The sequence below is a fragment of the Rhinopithecus roxellana genome, chromosome 9 (genome assembly GCF_007565055.1).
Source record: "Rhinopithecus roxellana isolate Shanxi Qingling chromosome 9, ASM756505v1, whole genome shotgun sequence".
NCBI classification, from domain to species: domain Eukaryota; kingdom Metazoa; phylum Chordata; class Mammalia; order Primates; family Cercopithecidae; genus Rhinopithecus; species Rhinopithecus roxellana.
In genome coordinates, this window is record NC_044557.1 from 103,276,344 (window position 1) to 103,295,692 (window position 19,349).

At 51.2% G+C, this 19,349-nt stretch overlaps 1 protein-coding gene across 2 annotated transcripts in view; it reads right to left on the reverse strand.

Annotated features, from left to right (window-relative positions):
* Positions 1-10,315: 10,315 nt before the first annotated feature.
* The window catches only part of FAM83A (family with sequence similarity 83 member A), a 28,636-nt gene continuing 19,602 nt past the window's right edge, over positions 10,316-19,349 (reverse strand). For both annotated transcript variants that reach the window (XM_030938249.1, XM_030938248.1), the window contains one exon: positions 10,316-11,955. In XM_030938249.1, coding sequence (XP_030794109.1) covers positions 11,424-11,955 — 532 coding nt within the window. In that variant the 3' untranslated portion in view covers positions 10,316-11,423. The remainder of the gene's footprint in view (positions 11,956-19,349) is intronic.

Below are 19,349 nucleotides of genomic sequence, written 5' to 3' on the forward strand. Positions count from 1 at the left end.
CTTGGTTTCCCAAAGTGCTGGGATTACGGGCGTGAGCCACTGCATCCGGCCGAGCAATTCTTTTAGTGACTTCGATAGCATGACCAGCAATTGCACGTTTAGTCTTTAATCTCTAATGTGAAGCCAAAGACTTTGTATAATTAGTAGACATTTCAATTTTAGGAATTAAAAATTGTGCAAATCCTTCCACAGCACCTCATTGCTGTCCCTCTATGCATTTGGTCTTTACCTATCACGTATTGAGCTATGATGTGTCAAGCGTTGTGTGGTTGCTGGGGAGACACTGGTTATCGTGGAGTTTGTGGTCTGGTTGTGGATTGCCCTCGGGATGGGGCATTAACTCTAGCATGGCTTGCCAAGCCCTTCATGGTATATAGCTCTGGCTACCTAGAGCCCCATCCTTCACTGCTCCTCACCTTTAAATGGACTGTGACCTTCACCTCAACCCATCCCCCCACCATCCAATGGCTAATTCACATTCATTTTTCAGGGCTGGTTTACGTGCAGCTTCCTGGAAGTCTTCCTGACCTGCCAGTGGTGGCAGGTTTCCCGCTTCTGTGCTCCCTTACTGCTCATTCACTCCTATACTGACCCTTATTCTTGTGTTTTGTATTCCATGTTTGCCTGATGGTTCGCCACGATAGACTAAATTTTTTAAAGTCAGGGACTATGACTGTTTTGTTTATATTTGTGTCCCCAAGGCAGAATAATCTGGCATCTCACTAAATATTTGTTGGAAGAACTGCTGAATGAATTGGCCAGCATCTTAATTTGTGCAAAAAGTTAATACCCTGCAGATGTGATACGGTGCTGAGGCAGTCCTAGCATCCTGCCTGTTTCTGTCTGTAGCTAAACCTCTTCCTTCTGTCCATCTGACCTCCCTAGAAAGGCCCCATTTTTTCCCCTAACCCCTCTCGGCTTCTGGTCTCTATCCTAGCCCACTTGCCAACCTGGCCCGTGCTTTGAGCGTTTCATCTTCTGGCTTTCCTCCCAGACCTGCTCTCTGCGCCATCCTGAATGCCCAAGTGGTCTTCACAGATCCTGCTCACACCTCACTTCCGCCCTACCTCGCCTTCCTGGCAGCAATGTGTTGACACTGTTGATGCAAGTGAGAACTTGGCCTCCTGAATGCTGATGCCTCTGCTGTAATGAAGGGTGAGAAAGGACACCCAGGAATACTGGGCATCTCGGGGTGTCATCACACAAAGTCATCACAATCATTTCCAGCACAGATGGTGAAGGTAATTGAGCAATGATTACACTAAAGAAAAACCTTCAGGCCTGCCAATTCCGACATCACTAACTTCGACAGTGAGTGAGTCACTTAGAAGGTGAGCAAATGTGTGCCACAGATGTGACTGCACTCCAGGTGCATGGGGTGGGACCTAAGGGAAATGTCTTGCCTCTTCCACTCTCAAAAGGCCTGTCTTCAACATTTGCTCCTCAAGAGGAATCTATGCTGGGTGTCTGAGCTGAGCTGATAAGAGTCTTCTCTTCTTTTTTTTTTGGAGGTAGAGTCTTGCTCTGTCAGCCAGGCTGGAGTGCAATAGCACGATCTTGGCCTACAACCTGCCCCTCCCGGGTTCAAGCAATTCTCGTGCCTCAGCCTCCCAAGTAGCTGGGATTACAGGCTTGCGCCACCCCACCCAGCTAATTTTTGAGTTTGTAGTAGAGATGGAGTTTTACCATGTTGGTCAGGCTGGTCTTGACTCCTGGACTCAGGTGATCTGCCCGCCCCAGTCTCCCAAAGTGCTGGGATTACAGGTGTGAGCCACTGCGCCCAGCCATCTTTTGTCCTTTATATTCTCACACTCCCACCATCTTCACACTGGAGCCAGAGAGATCTTAGAAAGATCATTCTCACAGTCCTGGCTGGGCACAGTGGCTCATGCCTGTAATCCCAGCACTTTGGGAGGCAGAGGCGGGTGGATCACGAGGTCAGGAGTTCAAGACCAGCCTAGCCAAGATGGTGAAACCCCGTCTCTACTAAAAACACAAAAATTAGCTGGGCATGGTGGCAGGCGCCTGTAATCCCAGTTACTCGGGAGGCTGAGGCAGAGAATTGCTTGAACCTGGGAGGCGGAGGTTGCAGTGAGCCAAGATCACGCCACTGCACTCCAGCCTGAGTGACAGAGTGAGACTCCATCTCATAAAAACAAACAGCACATCATTCTCATAGTCCTTCATGAGGCCTGTGAGGCCCCACATGGCCTGGCCCTGACCCACTCCAGCCCAGCTCGCTCTGCTCCCCTTGGTACTGTACTCACCCTGGTTTCCTCTCTTGTTCTTGGACTCCTCAAGCTTGCCCTTGCTCAAGCCTTTGCCCATCCAGTCACCTCCACTTTGAACATTCTCCCCTGCAATCCCCCAGCCCAGCCTTAAATGTCCCCTTCCTATGGATCTCCACCCAAAGGTCACTCTCAGACAAGATGTTCCCGATCCCCAGACTGGCTCACGTTCCCCTTCAAATGTCATCAGATGCCCTGTGCTTTCTTTTTTTTTTTTTTTAAACAAAGGGCTTATTGGAATTGTAATTAATTTATTGTATAATTCTTCCTGGCCAGATCACAAGCTCTAGGGTGCTGTCTCCGGTTTGCCTTCTGTGGTGGAGCTCAGCTCTGTGGACATGTGGTGGCTTCTGCCATTGCTGCCTTCCTAGAGCTCAGGCCCTTGCAGAGGCAGTCTGAGGCATGGCAAGCCACAAGCACACAGCCCGTTCCACCGAGCCCCACTACCAGTGCCAGAGGTGGCCCTGTCCCCTGCACAGTACCATGTTTCCAAAAAATGTGCTTCCTTTTAGGAAAACCTTGGGTAAAAAATCTTTGTCACCCAGGCTGGAGTGCAGCGGCGCAATCTCGGCTCACTGCAAGCTCTGCCTCCCGGGTTCACGCCATTCTCCTGCCTCAGCTTCCCGAGTAGCTGGGACTACAGGCACCCGCCACCACACCCGGCTAATTTTTTTGTATTTTTAGTAGAGATGGGGTTTCACCGTGTTAGCCAGGATGGTCTCGATCTCCTGACCTCATGATCCACCCACCTCAGCCTCCCAAAGTGCTGGGATTACAGGCGTGAGCCACCGCACCCGGCCTAAAAGATGGTTTTAAAGGGCAGCTTTATAGTGCTTTTGAACTTGAATCTAGGTAGTCTGTCTACACCCTGCTTTCCAGGGGCTTAATCAAAACAACAAAACAATGAGCAAGCAAACAGAGAGGGATGTGCAGAAGAGCACAGAACTCTGCCAGTGTGGCTGCACATGCAGTGAAGTCGGACTCGGTCATCCACGCACGCTCGCTTTCTCCGTGCCTGGCCCTGTGCTGTAGGGTCAGAAGCTGAGGAGAATGCCCCCCGCCCCCCAACCTGCAGAAGAACAGTCCGAAGAGTGACAGCTCCAGTTCCATGTTCCCAGTCAAAATGTGTCCATCGGGAGACTTTGCTAAAGAAGTTGGGAGAGGAAAGGCGTTTGTCCTCCTTGTCCTTTTCTCCCCGCTTCGCACAGAGTGGCCTCATCGCCTCGCGCTTTGGTGTTGCATCTGCCCAGTTTCTGAGCTAACCACCACCCCTGCCCCCTCCCTGGGAGCTGCCCCTCCTTCACGGGGCGAGTACCTAGCAATCGTGTTTGCACTCAACGACCTTAACTGATGGGGGAGTCGGGGGGTGTACCTGACCCAAGCTGTACCTGGCCAGTCAGATTCTCTCCCAGAGGTTCAGAAATGATTCTTCTCATGGGTCTGACCCTAACAAGCTCAAAAGCAGGGGGTGACTGTGTTCTGCCAATGTGACTGAGGAATAGACAGGGCAGGTCTGCAGAGAAGCAAAATGAAGGAGATGCCCCAAAGGGCCAGAGGGACAGTTCTCTGCTTTGCTACTTTCTTTTTTCTTTTTTCTTTTTTTTTTTTTTTTGAGACAGAGTTTCACTCCTATTGCCCAGGCTGGAGTGCAATGGCGTGATCTCGGCTCACCACAACCTCAGCCTCCCGGGATCAAGTGATTCTCCTGTCTCAGCCTCCCAAGTAGCACGTACCGCCATGCCTGGCTAATTGTGTATTTTTAGTAGAGACAGAGTTTCTCCACATTGGTCAGGCTGGTCTTGAACTCCCGACCTCAGGTGATCTGCCTGCCTTGGCGTCCCAAAGTGCTGGGATTACAGGTATGAGCCGCCACCCCTGCCTGCTTTACTACTTCCGATTCCAGGCCCTTCCTGGTCTCTAGGGCCTCAGCCTTCCATGAGAACCCTGGAGTGTGGTCAGCAGAAGAAGGTCCTCTTCCCAAAGGTGCCCACGTCCTAATCCCCAGAACCTATGAATACATTAGGTTACATGGCAAAGGGGAATTGAGGTTGCTAATCAGCTGACTGAAATAGGGAGATTATCCTGCGTTATCCAAGTGGGCCCAATGTCATCGCCGAGATCCTTAAAAACGGAAGGTCGAGGCGGAGAGAATCAGAGTCGGAAAGATGCTATGGCACTAACTTAAAGATGGAGGAAGGAGCTATGAGCCAAGAAATTTGGGCAGAAAAGGCAAGGAAACATTCTCTCCTATAGTGTGTCCAGGAAAGAGCACAGCCCTGTAGAAACCTTGATTTGAGCCCAGTGAGACCCATCTGGGAGTCGGAATGAGAGAGCTGTAGATGAAAACGTTGTGTTACTCTAAGCCACTGTGCATGTGGTCATTTCTTACAGCAGCAATAGGAAACCAACACACCAGGTAACCCAATCCTTGCAACTCAGGAATCCTAATGTGGGCCACTTGAATCCTTTTAACCTTGGCTTCAGAATAACACTGTGTCTCAGAAGGCTCTTTATAAATGACATACTTTTACTCATCGCCTTAATGGTAAACCTTGATTTAGCATTATCGTAGGCAATATCAAAGATCAGAGGCCACACCAGCTTTTAGGCAGCTCCCATCTACTAGAGGTTCAGGACATCCACAGAAGTGGAACTGTTTTTTTGTTTTGTTTTGTTTTTGAGATGGAGTTTTGCTCTTGTTGCCCAGGCTGGAGTTCAATGGTGTGGTCTCGGCTCACTGCAACCTCTGTCTCCCAGGTTCAAGCAATTCTCCTGCCTCAGACTCCCAAGTACCTGGGATTACAGGCACCTACCACCACGCCGGGCTAATTTTTGTATTTTTCGTAGAGATGGGGTTTCACCATGTTGGCCAGGCTGGTCTCGAACTCCTGACCTCAGGTGATCCACCTGCCTCGGCCTCCCAAAAATGCTGGGATTATAGGTGTGAGCCACCACGCCCCGCCAGAAGTGGAACTTAAAAGGGGGTAAGAGGGAGGGAGGCTGGATAGTGCAGCATGCAGACAAGGGCTAGGGCTCTCAAAGAAGCTTCAGGAAGGAGGTAACATCTGAGTTGGACCTCAGTTGGAGAGGGGAAGGTTTGCAGCAGGCTCAGTGGAGAATGAGAGGTACCGTGTCAGAGTCCTCAGCTGAGGGATAAGAAGAGCAAAGGCAGAGAGGAAGTGGAGGTTGGTGGGCCAGGTGAGTGGCAGGAAGGGAGGTGGCAGGGAATGGGGCTGGCAGGTGAGCCAGCGCTGAGTCACGAGGCCCCGTTGATGCCCTGGTGAGCAGCTTGGCTGTAGTCAGGTGGAAAACTTGTGAACAGGGGAATGGCTGGTATTGGGCTGTGCTTTAAATGGCAAATCTGATTTTACTTTCTAAATGTTAAACTACCTTTAAGCTTCAAGCAATATGTGTTTTCTGGGAGAGCCCCAGGTATAAGTGCTCACCTGGAGGGTGGAGGTGAACTCAAGACACCCTAGAAGAGGCCCTTGGGGATCCATACTGGTGGAAAGGGCGTCACTCTCGGCAGCTCCCTTTCCATGTTGAACAGAGCCAAGCTCTTCCCCAAGGCTCTGCCCTCTGGCTGGCATGCCTTGCCTGCCTTTTGTGTGGCTGGCTCCTTCTCCCCTCCAGGTCTCAGCACGGATGTCTCCCCTCATACAGACCTTCCCTGGCCCCTGTCACTGCTCCATATCATTCTCTCTCAGTCCAACAAACCACAGATCAGGGCAGTGCAAACCCCAGAGGCAGTGAGGCTCCGGATACCTTCATGTGAGCTGAGTGCCAGCACTATTCTCTTTCCCCTGGCACGTTGTAAGCCACAACTGTGATGAAATACACGACTGCAGGTCCCTTTGAAGTGGAACTCAAGGCTGGCCTCCCCAAGCCCAGACCTCCAGGACTCTATACCCCTTTTTTAATTGCAAATCCAGGATTTGGAATAGGATATTCAGCAGGGAAACCACTGCATGAGTCCCGTCCAGATTAGGAAGGATAATCTGTTTTACTCCATCTACAAAGTCAGGTGTTAGTATCATCCAGAAACACCCTCACAGAAACTTCTAGAAGAATGTTTGTCCAAATATCTGGACGCTCCATAACCAAGTCGAAACATGAAATTAACCATCGTAGGTCCACCTGGCATCGGTGCACAGCTCCTTAAACTCTTAATCCAATTGACTGGCGTCCTTATAAGAAGAGGAATTGGAGACACAGGGAGACCCCAGGGGCACAGGCACACAGAGTGATGGCCACGTGAAGGGGCAGCAAAAGAAAGGAGAAAGACTGTGAGCCAAGGAGAGCGACCACAGAGGAATCTAGCTCTGTGGACACCTTGGTCTTGGACTTCCAGCCTCCAGAACTGTGAGAGAATACATTTCTGTTGTTGAAGCTGCCCATTGTGTGGTGTTTATGTTCCAGCAGCCCTAGGAACCCACTGCCCTTCCAAACACAAACAGGGAAGGCCCTGTTGGAATTTTCTTACTCCTCAGAGGATTTTCTTACTCTTCCCTTTTCTCTGGGCTGCTTTGCGTGCTTTGTCGGTGGCATCTTCCTTACCTCCAGGGTTTGCATTTCTTATTCCTCCACGTTCCTGAAAATCAAGGGAAAGTCCTGCTTGTATTTTTCCAGGGAGACTGGTAAGATAGGGCTCAACGAGCTTGGCGATTCTTCACTCACCACCATGTCAGTGGGAGAATCTGGAAATCTCTGTTCTCAAGTCAAGGCCACTAGCCTAGAAAGTGTCTTCGTGTGAATTTGTGAAGGGCATCCTTGCCTGACTCAGGGAGTGGACAGTAGGGGAAGGGGGCATTGGAAAGCATAGCTATGGTGGACTTCAGCCTCCCCTGCGTGCCGCCGCCACCGCCGCCGCCGCCTGTCGGGGCCTCTCCATCCGCTCCGTGTGCTGCATCATGGTTTCATGTTCTCCTTCACCACACACTACAGAGGAAAGAAGGATGGAGCGCCCTAGGAAGCAATGCCTGGGTCAACGAAATATAGTGAATAACAGCAAGAGGAGGTTGTGTTTCTGTTTGCATGTGTGTCTGCGATATTTACGTCCTCTGATAACAGTTGTTCCAACACACAGACAATCTTCAGGAGGAAGCTAGGAAAGTGAGTGACGGTTTCTCTGTGTCCACCAGCTTCTTGCATCAAGTTCAGAAAGTGAAGTATTTGGGCTGGACGCGGTGGCTCATGCCTGTAACCCCAGCACCTTGGGAGGCTGAGGTGGGTGGATCACCTGAGGTTGGGAGTTTGAGACCAGCCTGGCCAACACGGCAAAACCCTGTCTCTACAAAAAATACAAAAATTAGTCGATGTGGTGGTGGGTGCCTGTAATCCCAAAAAATACAAAAATTAGTCGATGTGGTGGTGGGTGCCTGTAATCCCAGCTACTTGGGAGGCTCAGGCAGGAGAATCGCTTGAACCTGGAAGGAGTGGTTGCAGTGAGCTGAGATAGCGCCACTCCAGCCTAGGTGACAGAGCAACACTGTCTCGGAAAAAAAAAAAGAAAGAAAGAAAGAAAAGGAAAATAAAGAGAGAAAGGAGAAAGAAAGAGAGAGAGAGAGAGAGAGAGAAAGAAAGGAAGGAAGGAAGGAAAGGAAGGAAGGAAGGAAGGAAGGAAGGAAGGAAGGAAGGAAGGAAGGAAGGAAGGAAGGAAGGAAGGAAGAAAGAGGTGAAATATTTGGAAGGTGCTGTGGCATTTCATGACAGGCCAGCAGGGCCAGCAGGAAGACTAAGTGAATGGGGGCAGCCCTTCCTCCCCTGCATTCTGGAGGGGCAGAGAGTGAAGGTGGTCTCGGGGCATCTGAGTATTCATCTCCCCTGTGGGAGCAAAGCTCCCCACCAGTGTTCAACCAGGGAGGACTGTGCCCTTGGACTGTGGCACCGTTGTGGCATCCTGTGGGTCCAGAGAGATACCTTTGGTCTCTGGGCTCCTATGATGTAGACGGAGAGACAGGAGAGCAGGATCTGATGAGGACCAAGTGCAGGTAACAGATCTTTCCTAGGAGAGAGGGGCTCTGAGGAACAGGGTTGATCATTAGCAGCTCACACCTCAGTCCGTGCTGGCTGACAGTCCTGTAGACAGGTCCTGTGATTCTAAGTCCCTGGTTTGGGGGATGCGTTTGACCCTAAGTGAGGTACCCCAGGACATGAAGATCATAGTGTTTCTTTCATTCTCTCATGTTCTTCATGGTGGCTGTTCACATGCAGGTCCCTCCCAGTCCTCTCTGTGCCCTGGGAGTTCTTTGAGGCTGATAGATGCACGTCCCGGAGCTGATACGGTGCCTGGCACATGGGAGATGCTAAGCTGCGGCTGTTGAAATTCACACTGTAGTTGAAATTCACAGTGTAGTAGAGACTCCATATGTTTAAAGACACAGAGTGACACTCTAGCAAGCAGGCCCCAGCGAGGGAGGTACAGGTGTGATTATAAGCCAGAGCAGAATTAAAGATGGAATGTGACCCGGTTTTGTAGGATTTGAAAGTTGGGTAAAGACTTGTTCTGGCTTTCAGATGCACAATTGCCAAGTGTGTAAAACCACCCCAATCCTCTGTTGGAAACAGCGTGTGTGGTGGGGGGTCTCGGGAATCCAGAGCAATGGCCCAGCCTGGAGTTGGGGGATCTCAGAGGCTGTATCACTCGGGCAAAGCTAGATCATGGTGCAGGAAGAAACAACCCCCGAATCTCGGCGGCTTAAACAACAAAGGTTTATTTCTTGCTCACTACATATCCATTGTGGGTTAGTGGGTGGGAGTGGGGATTCTGCTCATCGCTTAGGACCCCAGGCTGGCAGAGGAGGGCTTCAACTGGAGAGCTGCTTCTATGTGGCAACCTGTACCCAGGCTCTCAAAGCTTCTGCCCGGAAGTGACCCTCAGCTGTTCTGCTCATGCTCCACTCGCCAGGGCAGCCCCGACCTAACCTCCCAGCAGGCAGCGCATCACACGTTACAGGTGCCCAGGAGAGGAGAAACTGCATCTTTGTCAACAAAGACGACCACGGAGGGGAGACTGCTGATGGAGGGTGGTCAGGAGTAGGGGGGTTGTTCCTGCCTGCAGGTTCTCCCCTATCTCCCAGGACTGAGCTCCACACAGGCACAGGCTGAGGCCTTTGGAAAGCTGGGCTTGGGAGCTTCTATGACCTGGCAAGCTTTGCCTTCCTGAAACTTTCTCAGCAGATGGTGAAATCCAATTTGGAATGCTCAGCTGGGCCCGGCCATTCTAACCTCATCTCAGCCGTCAGCTGTGAAACCACAGGGTCAGAGCTGGAGTTCAGAAAGCCACCAGGAACCAAAGCGTTGTTGCTTTGTTTTTGTTTTGTTTTGTTTACTTTCAGGAACTAAGGAGAAGAAAAGTGAAGGACAGGAATACAATAATTAATAATAATAATAATAATAGTAATAATAATAATAAAAGAAACTGGAAGCCAAGATGCCCCTGACCGTGCTGGGAGCAGTGGAGAATTGGAACAGAGGGATGGATGGGCAGAGGGGACTGGGGAGGATGCCACAAGCCATCAGGGGTCAGAGGCCACCAGGAGGAAGAGTGCTGCGCTCTCAGCCCTCCACAGCAAAGGCCGAGCTTCCCAGCCGAAAACTAACAAAGGAGGAGAGGGCCTAGAAACAGGAGAAGTATGTGGAGCTGGCACCTGCTTCCCTCTGGCTGCCCAGCCTGGATCACGTACCACTGACCCTGCTATCACACCTAAGGTGCAGGGTTAACTGTTACTTTCTCTGGGAAGTGTCCCTGATGTCCCACCCACCACAGGGCTAGCCACCCCTCCTCTATGCTCTCTTTTTTTTTTTTTCCCCCTGTGATGGAGTCGTACTTTGTTGCCCAGGCTGGAGTGCAGTGGCACAATCTCAGCTCATTGCAACCTCCACTTCCTGGGTTCAAGCAATTCTCCTGTCTCAGCCTCCTGAGTAGGGGGGACTACAGGCGCATGCCACTATGCCCAGCTAATTTTTGTATTTTTAGTAGAGATGGGGTATCACTATATTAGTTCAGGCTGGTCTCGAGACCAGGTAATCCACCTGACCTCAGGTAATCCATCCATCTTGGTCTCCCAAAGTTCTGGGATTACAGACATGAGCCACCATGCCTGGCCCCTCCTTTATGCTTTCTCAGCATCCTATATTTATTTGCACTCAGCTAGGCTGTGCCCTTAGGACCTAGTACCACCACAGGAACGAAGATGGGCACTGTGAATTGAGAAGGAATGAATGATGGGGTTTGTGAGGTTCAGCATTTATTCCTCAGGAGGTGACCAGGCTGGTCAGAGGCACCTGGATCTGGGGACAGCTGAGCCCTCCCCACTGCTCAAGACTGGCCTGGGCACTGCGGTGGGGCCAGTCCTGGCCCCTGACAACTCAAGCTCCTAGGTCCAGCCTAGACTCCAGGGACCTCCAAGCCAGCCCAAGGCTCTTTGAAGCAAGAATCTGAGTCTACTAAACTGTCTTGTCCCACTGGACGCCCCCCAGACTCCTCAGCTAGCTCCATCCCTGGTGGCTACAGCTTCACATGGTCCCCCATACAACTCACAGACAGGGGTTCCGGGGCCTCACCCCTAACTCATCAGGCCCAGGGATACCCTGGTATTAGCCTTTCCTAGGAGGAGGAGTTCGCCTAACTTTCCCGAAACATCCAGAACGTTCCCACACCTTCTCCTCAGTCTTTCTTTCCTGAATCTCTTGGGAGTGGACCATTCCTAGGCACTGGGAACCAGAAGTACCAACCTACCATCTACCTCTCAGTGCCTCCGATTACCCATTTGTAAAACTTGGGCTGCATTTCACGCTTCTTACAGAGTTTAGGGGGCCATTAATATTAAAGCCCTGGATGATCTCTGAAAGACAGGGGCTCCGTTTTCATGATTTTGTCCTCTAGCTGCCCCACAACCTCCCTGGAACCTTCTGGAATGTGCTGCACAGGTCAAACTAAAGCAGGTTTTAGTTTGAGGGCTGGTGGGGGCCGGCAAGTGGATGGCCTGGGGCCTGGGAACACTGAACCATGGCAATGACTGTGAGTGTTTTTTCAAAGGGAAGTGGCTCAACGCCACTCGCCTTGTGGTGGGTCTTTGGGCCCCAGGGAGTGCCCAGCCCTGGGCCTGCGGAGGGCAGCAGGGGAAGGGACCTTCAGAAGTGAGGGGAGGCCTGCAGGAAGGGCCTCCAGGTGGGAGTCAGCCTCGGCACCAGGCCCAGCTGCTCCAGCTGCAGCCGAGTGGGCCTGTAGGCCCCCAGGTTGCTGTAGACGGCGGCGGGCAGGCCGTCGTGGGGCCGCGGGGAGAAGTGGGCCTGGGGACTCGGGGCTCCCCAAGGGCCGTGGTGGGGCTGGAACCGGGGCGGTGGAGGCGGGTGTGGGGCCGCGGGGCTGCCGGGCCCCGAAGACGCTGACACACTTCGGGTGCGGGGGTGGCTGCCCGCCGAGAGGCCGCTGAAGGGGTTGGAGGACGTGCGGTCACTGGCGGAGCCGCTGCTGCTGCTGAGGCGACCATTGGCGGGGGCTGCTGCGGTTGGGACGGGGGCGACCAGCCGCGGGGACTTCAGGCCCATCACGGGCTTGGAGGAGGCGTAGAGGTGGCGGAACTCCTCGTCAAACGGCTCCACCGCCTGGCCTGTGAACTTGGAGAGGATGTTCCGGTGCACGTGTCCGCAGAGCCAGGTGAAGCTGGAGGGGAAGAGGAGACAGTGAGGGAGGAGGAGGGGGAGGAGGGGGAGGGGAAACGGAGGAGGAGGGGAAGGGAGGGAGGAGGTGGAGGAAAGAGAAGGAGGGAGAGGGGATGTGGGAGGGGGAAGAGGAGGAGGAGGAGGGGAGGGGGAAGGGGAAGGGGAGAAGAGAGAAGAGGAGGAAGAGGAGGAGAGGAGGGGAGGAAGAGGAGGACAGATAGGAGGCTTCGCCGGCCCAGGCCCCAAGACCCTCCTGCGTGACCAGTCTGGGAGTTGTGGGACCCCCGGGGCAGGGACGGAAGGGGACCAACCCCCATGCCCACCCTCCCCTCCTGGCAGGCTTGTTTCATCCAGGCAGAAACCCTGGGAGGGAGACATTGCAACGCTTACAGACGACAAACTGAGGCTCAGGGGCCAGAATGTGTTTGCAGGTGAATAATTAAGATGCCAGAGCGAATCCCTGGCCTCAAGGCTCCCTCCTGGTGCTCAGATTGCAGCCCCTTAGAGGCTTCCTGAGGAGGCAGAAGGGGGCTGAGTCCCAGGCTCCCGGACTCTGCGCTCAGGGGAGTCACCCAGCAGCCGGGGCCTTCTCGTCTCCACCTGTGGAATGTGGAGCGCCAGCTCCTTTAACCACACAGGGGTCGGGAAAGCCCCTGCAAAGGGCAGCTGTTCTTGGGAAGCCGGGCCGTGTTTTCATGAAAATCTAAAGCATTCATGAAAGAGGATTCGGCTCCATTTTCAGGCACAGGGACCCAGCTGGGATGAGCAGAGGAGGAGCGCATGCGTCCCCCGGAGACAGGGGGTGGAGGGGATGGGGGGGTGGGGAGACACCCTCAAGGAGAGGCCTGGGGCCACCACTTACAGGTTTTAGGGAAAAACCAAATGCCTAAGGCAGTTATTACTCTGTATATACTTTGTATACCAGATTTTTTTTTTTTTTTTTTTGAGATAGTCTCGCTCTGTCACCCAGGCTGGAGTGCAATGGCACGATCTCGTCCCACCGCAACCTCCGCGTCCCGGGTTCAAACGATTATCCTGCCTAAACCACCCGAATAGCTGGGATTACAGGTGCCCGCCACCACGCCCAGCTAATTTTTGTATTTTTGGTAGAAGCAGGGGTTCACCATGTTGCCTAGGTTGGTCTCGAACTCCTGACCTCGTGATCCGCCCGCCTCGGCCTCCCGAAGTGCTGAGATTACAGACGTGAGCCACCACGCCCAGCCTGATTCCCAGATTTAACCCAAAATCTTTTCTGTTTCCGATGGAAAACTCCTTTCGTTCCCCGCCCCCCACCCACCCCCCACGCAATGCTTGAAACTCTGGTGACAGCATAGATCTCCCAAGAGCACCAGGCTAGAGGATCCTGGGCTCCTGCACAGGTGAACTTGAAGCAAGGGGAGAGGCATGGTCGGGGGAATGGTCGATGGTCGCCGAGCCGGGACAGCGCCAGAGCTGAGCAGAAACGGGCCCACCAAGGATGGGGTCGCAGCCCCCAGCCCCCAGCCCACCTGTCTTGCCACCCAAAGGCCTGGCCTCAGCCCGGGGTTGGGAGTTGCCTGCTCTGTGAGGCAGGGCGGGGCCGCACAAGGCTCGGATAATCCTGGGAACAGCAGTGAGGCTTTGTTTAAATCTCACCACACCCCCAGAGAGGTGAGCGGCTGATGCCGAGCCAAGGGCCAGCCCCGCCACGGGACAGAAGGCAAGCGCAGGGACAAAGGGCAGCGCTACACTCAGAAGCCAGTCGCCCTGTGTTGTCTAAATCAGGCTACATGGGGCAACATAGCTGCTGCTTTGCTCAACAGAACAAGTCCAAAGAACAAGTCCAAAGACGTCCTGGCAACTCCTCAGGTCTCCAGCACCTGTGTCCCCGATTGCACTGTGTCCGGCGCCAGAGCCCCCTCACACCTACACACCCGGGCATCTCGTGCTTTAGCTTTTTTTTTTCTTTTTTTTTTGTTTTTGAGACAGAGTCTCCCTCTGTCGCCCAGGCTGCAGTGCAGTGGCATGATCTCAGCTCACTGCAACCTCTGCCTCCCAGGTTCAAGCAATTCTCTGCCTCAACCTCTAGAGTAGCTGGGATTACAGATGCCCACCACCATGCCTGGCTAATTTTTGTATTTTTAGTAGAGACAGGGTTTCACCATCTTGGCCAGCCTGGCCTTGAACTCCTGACCTCATGATCCACTTGCCTCAGCCTGCCAAAGTGCTGGGATTACAGGTGTGAGCCACTGTGCCTGGCCATGCTTTAGCTTTTATACTTTTGATCACAGCCCATGAGCAGAAATACATTTTATTTCTATTGTTATTTGGCCCATAAGTACGTAGCATTCATTTAATCATCTTTGGCTCATGACCAAACTCTACTCATTGGTCTATTCATCACCCATTTTCACTTATTTAGCTATTTAATTGGTGATTTTAAGTAATATAGTAAGCACTTATGAACCCACTACCTAAAAGAAAAGGTCACATCTTTTTAAAAACTTTTTTTCTCTTAAAAAAATTTTTTTTGGCAGAGATGGGGGTCTTGCTATGTTGCCCAGACTGGTCTTGAACTCCCGGCTTCAAGTGATCCTCCCTGCTTGGCCTCCCAAAGTGCTGGGATTACAGGCATGAGCCACCACACCTGGCCAAGGTAGCATCTTGAGGATAGTCCACATCTAGCCATAGCATCCATCCTTGCATCCCTCTCCCAGGACCCCTGAACTAGAACTCAGCACGTCATGAATCCTGTGATTATAGCACCCTTGCTTTCGTTTTTCCATAATTAAAGAATTTTTTTTGTCTTTTGGTTTTTTTAATTTTTTTTTTTTTTGAGATGGAGTTTCACTCTTGTTGCCCAGGCTGGAGTGCAGTGGCACGATCTCGGCTCACTGCAACCTCTGCCTCCTGGGTTCAAGCGCTTCTTCTGCCTCAGCCTCCCAAGTAACTGGGATTACAGGCACCTGCCACCATGGCTAATTTTTGTATTTTTAGTAGAGACGGGGTTTCGCCATGTTGGCCAGGCTGGTCTCGAACTCCTGACCTCAAGTGATCCACCCACCTTGGCCTCCCAAAACGCTGGGATTATAGGTGTGAGCCACTGTGCCTGGCCTGCAGTACTTCATTTTTGATCGTTGTGTAATATGGCACTGATGGCTGTCTTGTGGTGCATTCATCACCTCCCCCTGCTAAGCATTTGGGTTCTGTTGTGAACAGCGCTGCCGTGAACATTCTCATATGTCTTCTACCATACATGTGGACCAGCTTCTTGTGGAAATATACCTAGGAATACAGTTGGTGGGTTTTAAACTAGGTGAGTATTCAGCTTTTGGAGAAAGGCCAAAATCTTTCCACAGTCATTGTCCCAGTTCGCAATCCCATCAACAGTGTGTGAAAGATCCCTGAAATCCACCATTTGGTATGGTCAGTCTTTTTCATTTCTGTGCTGGTTGGAGAGGTGTGAAATGAGGACTCATTCTAGCTTCGACTCACATTTTCCGGATCTCTCATGATGCTGCACATCTTTCCACACGTTTTTGTTTTGTTTTGTTTTTGTTTTTATTTTTGTTTTTTAACCATGTGTTGTCTCCTTGGTGAAATGCCTGCTTACGTCTCCCACCCACTTTTCTGCTGTGCTCTTGTGCCCTTGTGAGTTTCAGCACTAATCTCTGTCAGGCGTGTGCGTCTTCAATAGCTGCTTCCAGTTCGTAACTGACTTTTCACTTCCTTCCTTCCTTCCTTCCTTCCTTCCTTCCTTCCTTCCTTCCTTCCTTCCTTCCTTCCTTCCTTCCTTCCTTCCTTCCTTCCCTCTTTCCCTCCTCTCCTCCCTCCCTCCCTCCTTCCTTCCTTCCTTTTCTCGTTCTGTCCCCCAGGCTGGAGTGCAGTGGCTCAATCTCGGCTCACTGCATCCTCTGCCTCCCGGGTTCAAGTGATTCTCCTGCCTTGGCCTCCCGAGTAGCTGGGACTACAGGCGCCTGCCCCCACACCTGGCTAATTTTCGTGTTTTTAGTAGAGACGGGGTTTCAGCATGTTGGCTAGGCTGGTCTTGAACTCTTGACCTCAGGTGATCCGCCTGCCTCAGCCTCCCAAAGTGCTGGGATTACAGAGGTGAACCACTGCGCCCAGCCAAGATGTCAATGAACCAACATTCTTAATTGTAATATAGTCAGATTAAGCAAACTTTTATGGTCAATGCTTTTTTTTTTTTTAAATGTGTCTTATGTTGTTTTTTTTTTAAAGAAATCTACTAAGAGTTTTAAAGTTTATTTTCAACATTCAAATTCTTTTCATCAATTGCAAGTTGATTTGTAAACGAATGCATGCGAGGTAGGTAGTAATCCCGTTTTACATATGGGGGGGTTATTTTTTCCACTCTCTCCTTTCCCCACTGCTCTGACATGCTCTGTCATGTGTGAGTCTGTGCCTGAGTTTTCTGTTCTGTGTGTCAATTTGTCCCTCTTCCAATGCCACATTGTCTTGATTACCACAGTTTCATGACAAATCCTGAACTCTGGTAGGGCAAGTTCTCCCTGCTTGTTTTTCTTCTTTGGATTTATCTTGGCTATTCTTGGAAAAGCACATTTTACATCATGACCTACAAGTACATAACCACACAATAATTTCCAGAACATCCTTTACCTCAGTGTGCTCTGATTATTTTTATTCTATTCTGTGTCATTTTAAAAAAATGCTAGACATCATCTACTAAATTGATTTCACACCCCACTAATGGCTGGTGAGGCACAATTTGAAAACCTGAATTCTTTCAGGACACTGAATGCTCAGAACCCAAGGTGCTTTTATTCATTCATTCAACAAATATTTGTGGCCATGTATAATGCACCAGATGCCGTATTTACTATACTTCATGCCAGGAAAGCAACAGAGAAGAAAACATACCCAGTCCAGTCCCTGACCTCATGTTGTTTATAATCTTGGCTAATCAAGTTCACAGATAAATAATTCCAAATCATGAGGGGAGTGAAGCCATGGAGGATAAGAGGGCTCGGGAGGGGGTGATCAGAGGTCACCCCCATTGTTTTAGCAATGATCTGGAAGCTGCCACCTGCAAGATGAGGAGTTAGTAAGATAGAGACAGCAGGAATGAGCTCTCCGACAGAGGGCATGAACAGCAAGTGCAAAGGCCCTGAGACTTGAAAGAGCATGAAAGACCCAGGAGGCGGCCAGTGTGGCTCCAACCCCATGGAGGGGTGGGGGCATCCTACTGAGATAGAGGCCCTGGTAAGGATGTAGTTTTTTTTTTTTTTTTTCTAGGAGCAGTGGCAAGTATTGAAGGATTTTAAAGTGGTTTGATCCGGTTTGTGTTTCTGTTCCTGGGAGAGAGAACCCATGGGTGGCAGTGGGGGCAGGGCAGGAGGCCAGATAGAAGCCAGGAGGATGCCCTGCTGTTGTTGTTCTCTGTGCTGTTCCCAATGGCCAGTTTTGCCTGCCTCTTCCCCACCTCCTGAAATCATTCTCATCCTTCAAGACCCAACTCCAGCCAATGGCACCGACCTCCTGGACCTGCCAGGCAGAAGTGGTGGCTCCCTCTCAGCTGACCCCAGAGCACTTCCTTAGCTCCTGCTGATCTCAGAGCACACACACAAATCCCGCCTGGCCACTCGGCAATTTTTCTTGATGGCACTGGCATGGCACCTATGCTGGGGTCAGACCCTCAACCAGCCCTTCAGTGTTGAAATGCACAACGTCAGCCCTCTAGCCTCAGCGGAGGAAGCAGGGCTCTTCAGTTTGGGAGAACCATATACAACCAGAAGGAGGGGCCAAAATATCTGAAGCCCCAGGTAGCTGGGCTAAAAGAAAGGGATAAAGGGCCTGCCTCTTCCATTTTTTGTTTGTTTGTTTTTACTGGAAACAACTCTAAGGGGAGACAGGTCCTGGGGAAGATGATCCCCTGAAAGGCTAGTAAGCAGATCACCTTTGAATGTCAAGGGCAAAATCACTGTTGGTGTCCTGTGCTCCCTCCAGGAGCTGGCTCCTCCACAACCCTCAGGAATGACAGTAAACACAAATGGCCCTGCAATGTATTCAGGCTACAGCCACCTTCCTCCTGGGCTGCACATCTGGCTAACTAGCCCAGCCCCCAGCTTCACAGGGATTGGAGAGCCAGTGACCCTAGTCAAGGAAGCTGGTGACCCTGGGTCAGTTGCCTCCCCTGTCTGTGCCTAAATCCCCCGCCCCACCTCTGTCAATGAGGAGGAGGATGGGATGATGCCTTCTTCAAAGTGTTGTCATAGGATTAAATCCTTATTAAAGTCCGTTTTTGTTTTGTTTTGTTTTGTTTTGTTTCGTTTTGTTTTGTTGAGACAGTCTTGCTCTGTCGCCCAGGCTGGAGTGTATCTCAGCTGACTGCAACCTTCACCTCCCAGGTTCAAGTAATTCTCCTGCCTCAGCCTCCCTAGTAGCTGAGATTACAGGCGTGTGCCACCACACCAGCTAATTGTGTGTGTGTGTGTGTGTATGTATATATATATATATATATATTTTTTTTTTTTTTTTTTGAGACAGAGTCTCACTCTGTCGCCTAGGCTGGAGTGGATCTCGGATCATTGCAATTCTCCTGCCTCAGCCTCCCAAGTAGCTGGAATTACAGGCACCTGCTAACGTGCCTGGCTAATTTTTTGTAGTTTTAGTAGAGACAAGTTTCGCCTTGTTGGCCAGTCTGGCCTTGAACTCCTGACCTCAGGTGATCCACCCGCCTCGGCCTCCCAAAGTGCTGGGGTTACAGGCGTGAGCCACAGCGCCCGGCCTAATTTTTTGTATTTTTAGTAGAGACAGGGTTTCACCATGTTGGCTTGGCTGGTCTCACACTCCTGACCTCAAGTGACCCACCCCGCTCAGCCTCTCAAAGTGTTGGGATTACAGGCATGAGCCACCGCACCCCGGCCCTTATTAAAGTTCTGATCACACCTGGCCCAGGCCCTGACATCCTTCAGCAATGTTAGTTCTGCTTCCTCCTGCCCCTGACTAGGGCAAGGGTCCCTCGGCTGTGTGATGGACTCTGGAAGGGCAAGTATAAATTAAAAATGAGATGCTTAGTTCTTCCCACTGAAAATAAGGGAAGAGACCTTCCCCTTCTTCATTTTCTACTTCAAAAATTTTAGCTGTGTGCAAATCACACTGTATCCTCCAGTGTTCTGGAAGAAGATGGGCCTGACTGCAGCTGTCCTCCGACTCCACAAGCAGAACCTCCCTACTGTAATGGGTTGGATCCACTTCGCGATATAAAAGAGTGACGTTTCTTTCTGCCTGCTGTCTCTGTAGTGAGTTGCCCATCATGTGCATCATATTCTGGTCTAATGCTTACTTGATAACACAATTGTTTTCCTTTACTTCTACTTTTGTAGGGAAGTTTTCTGAGAGGAGATTTTGTTTTTCATTTTAATTTCTCAGTAG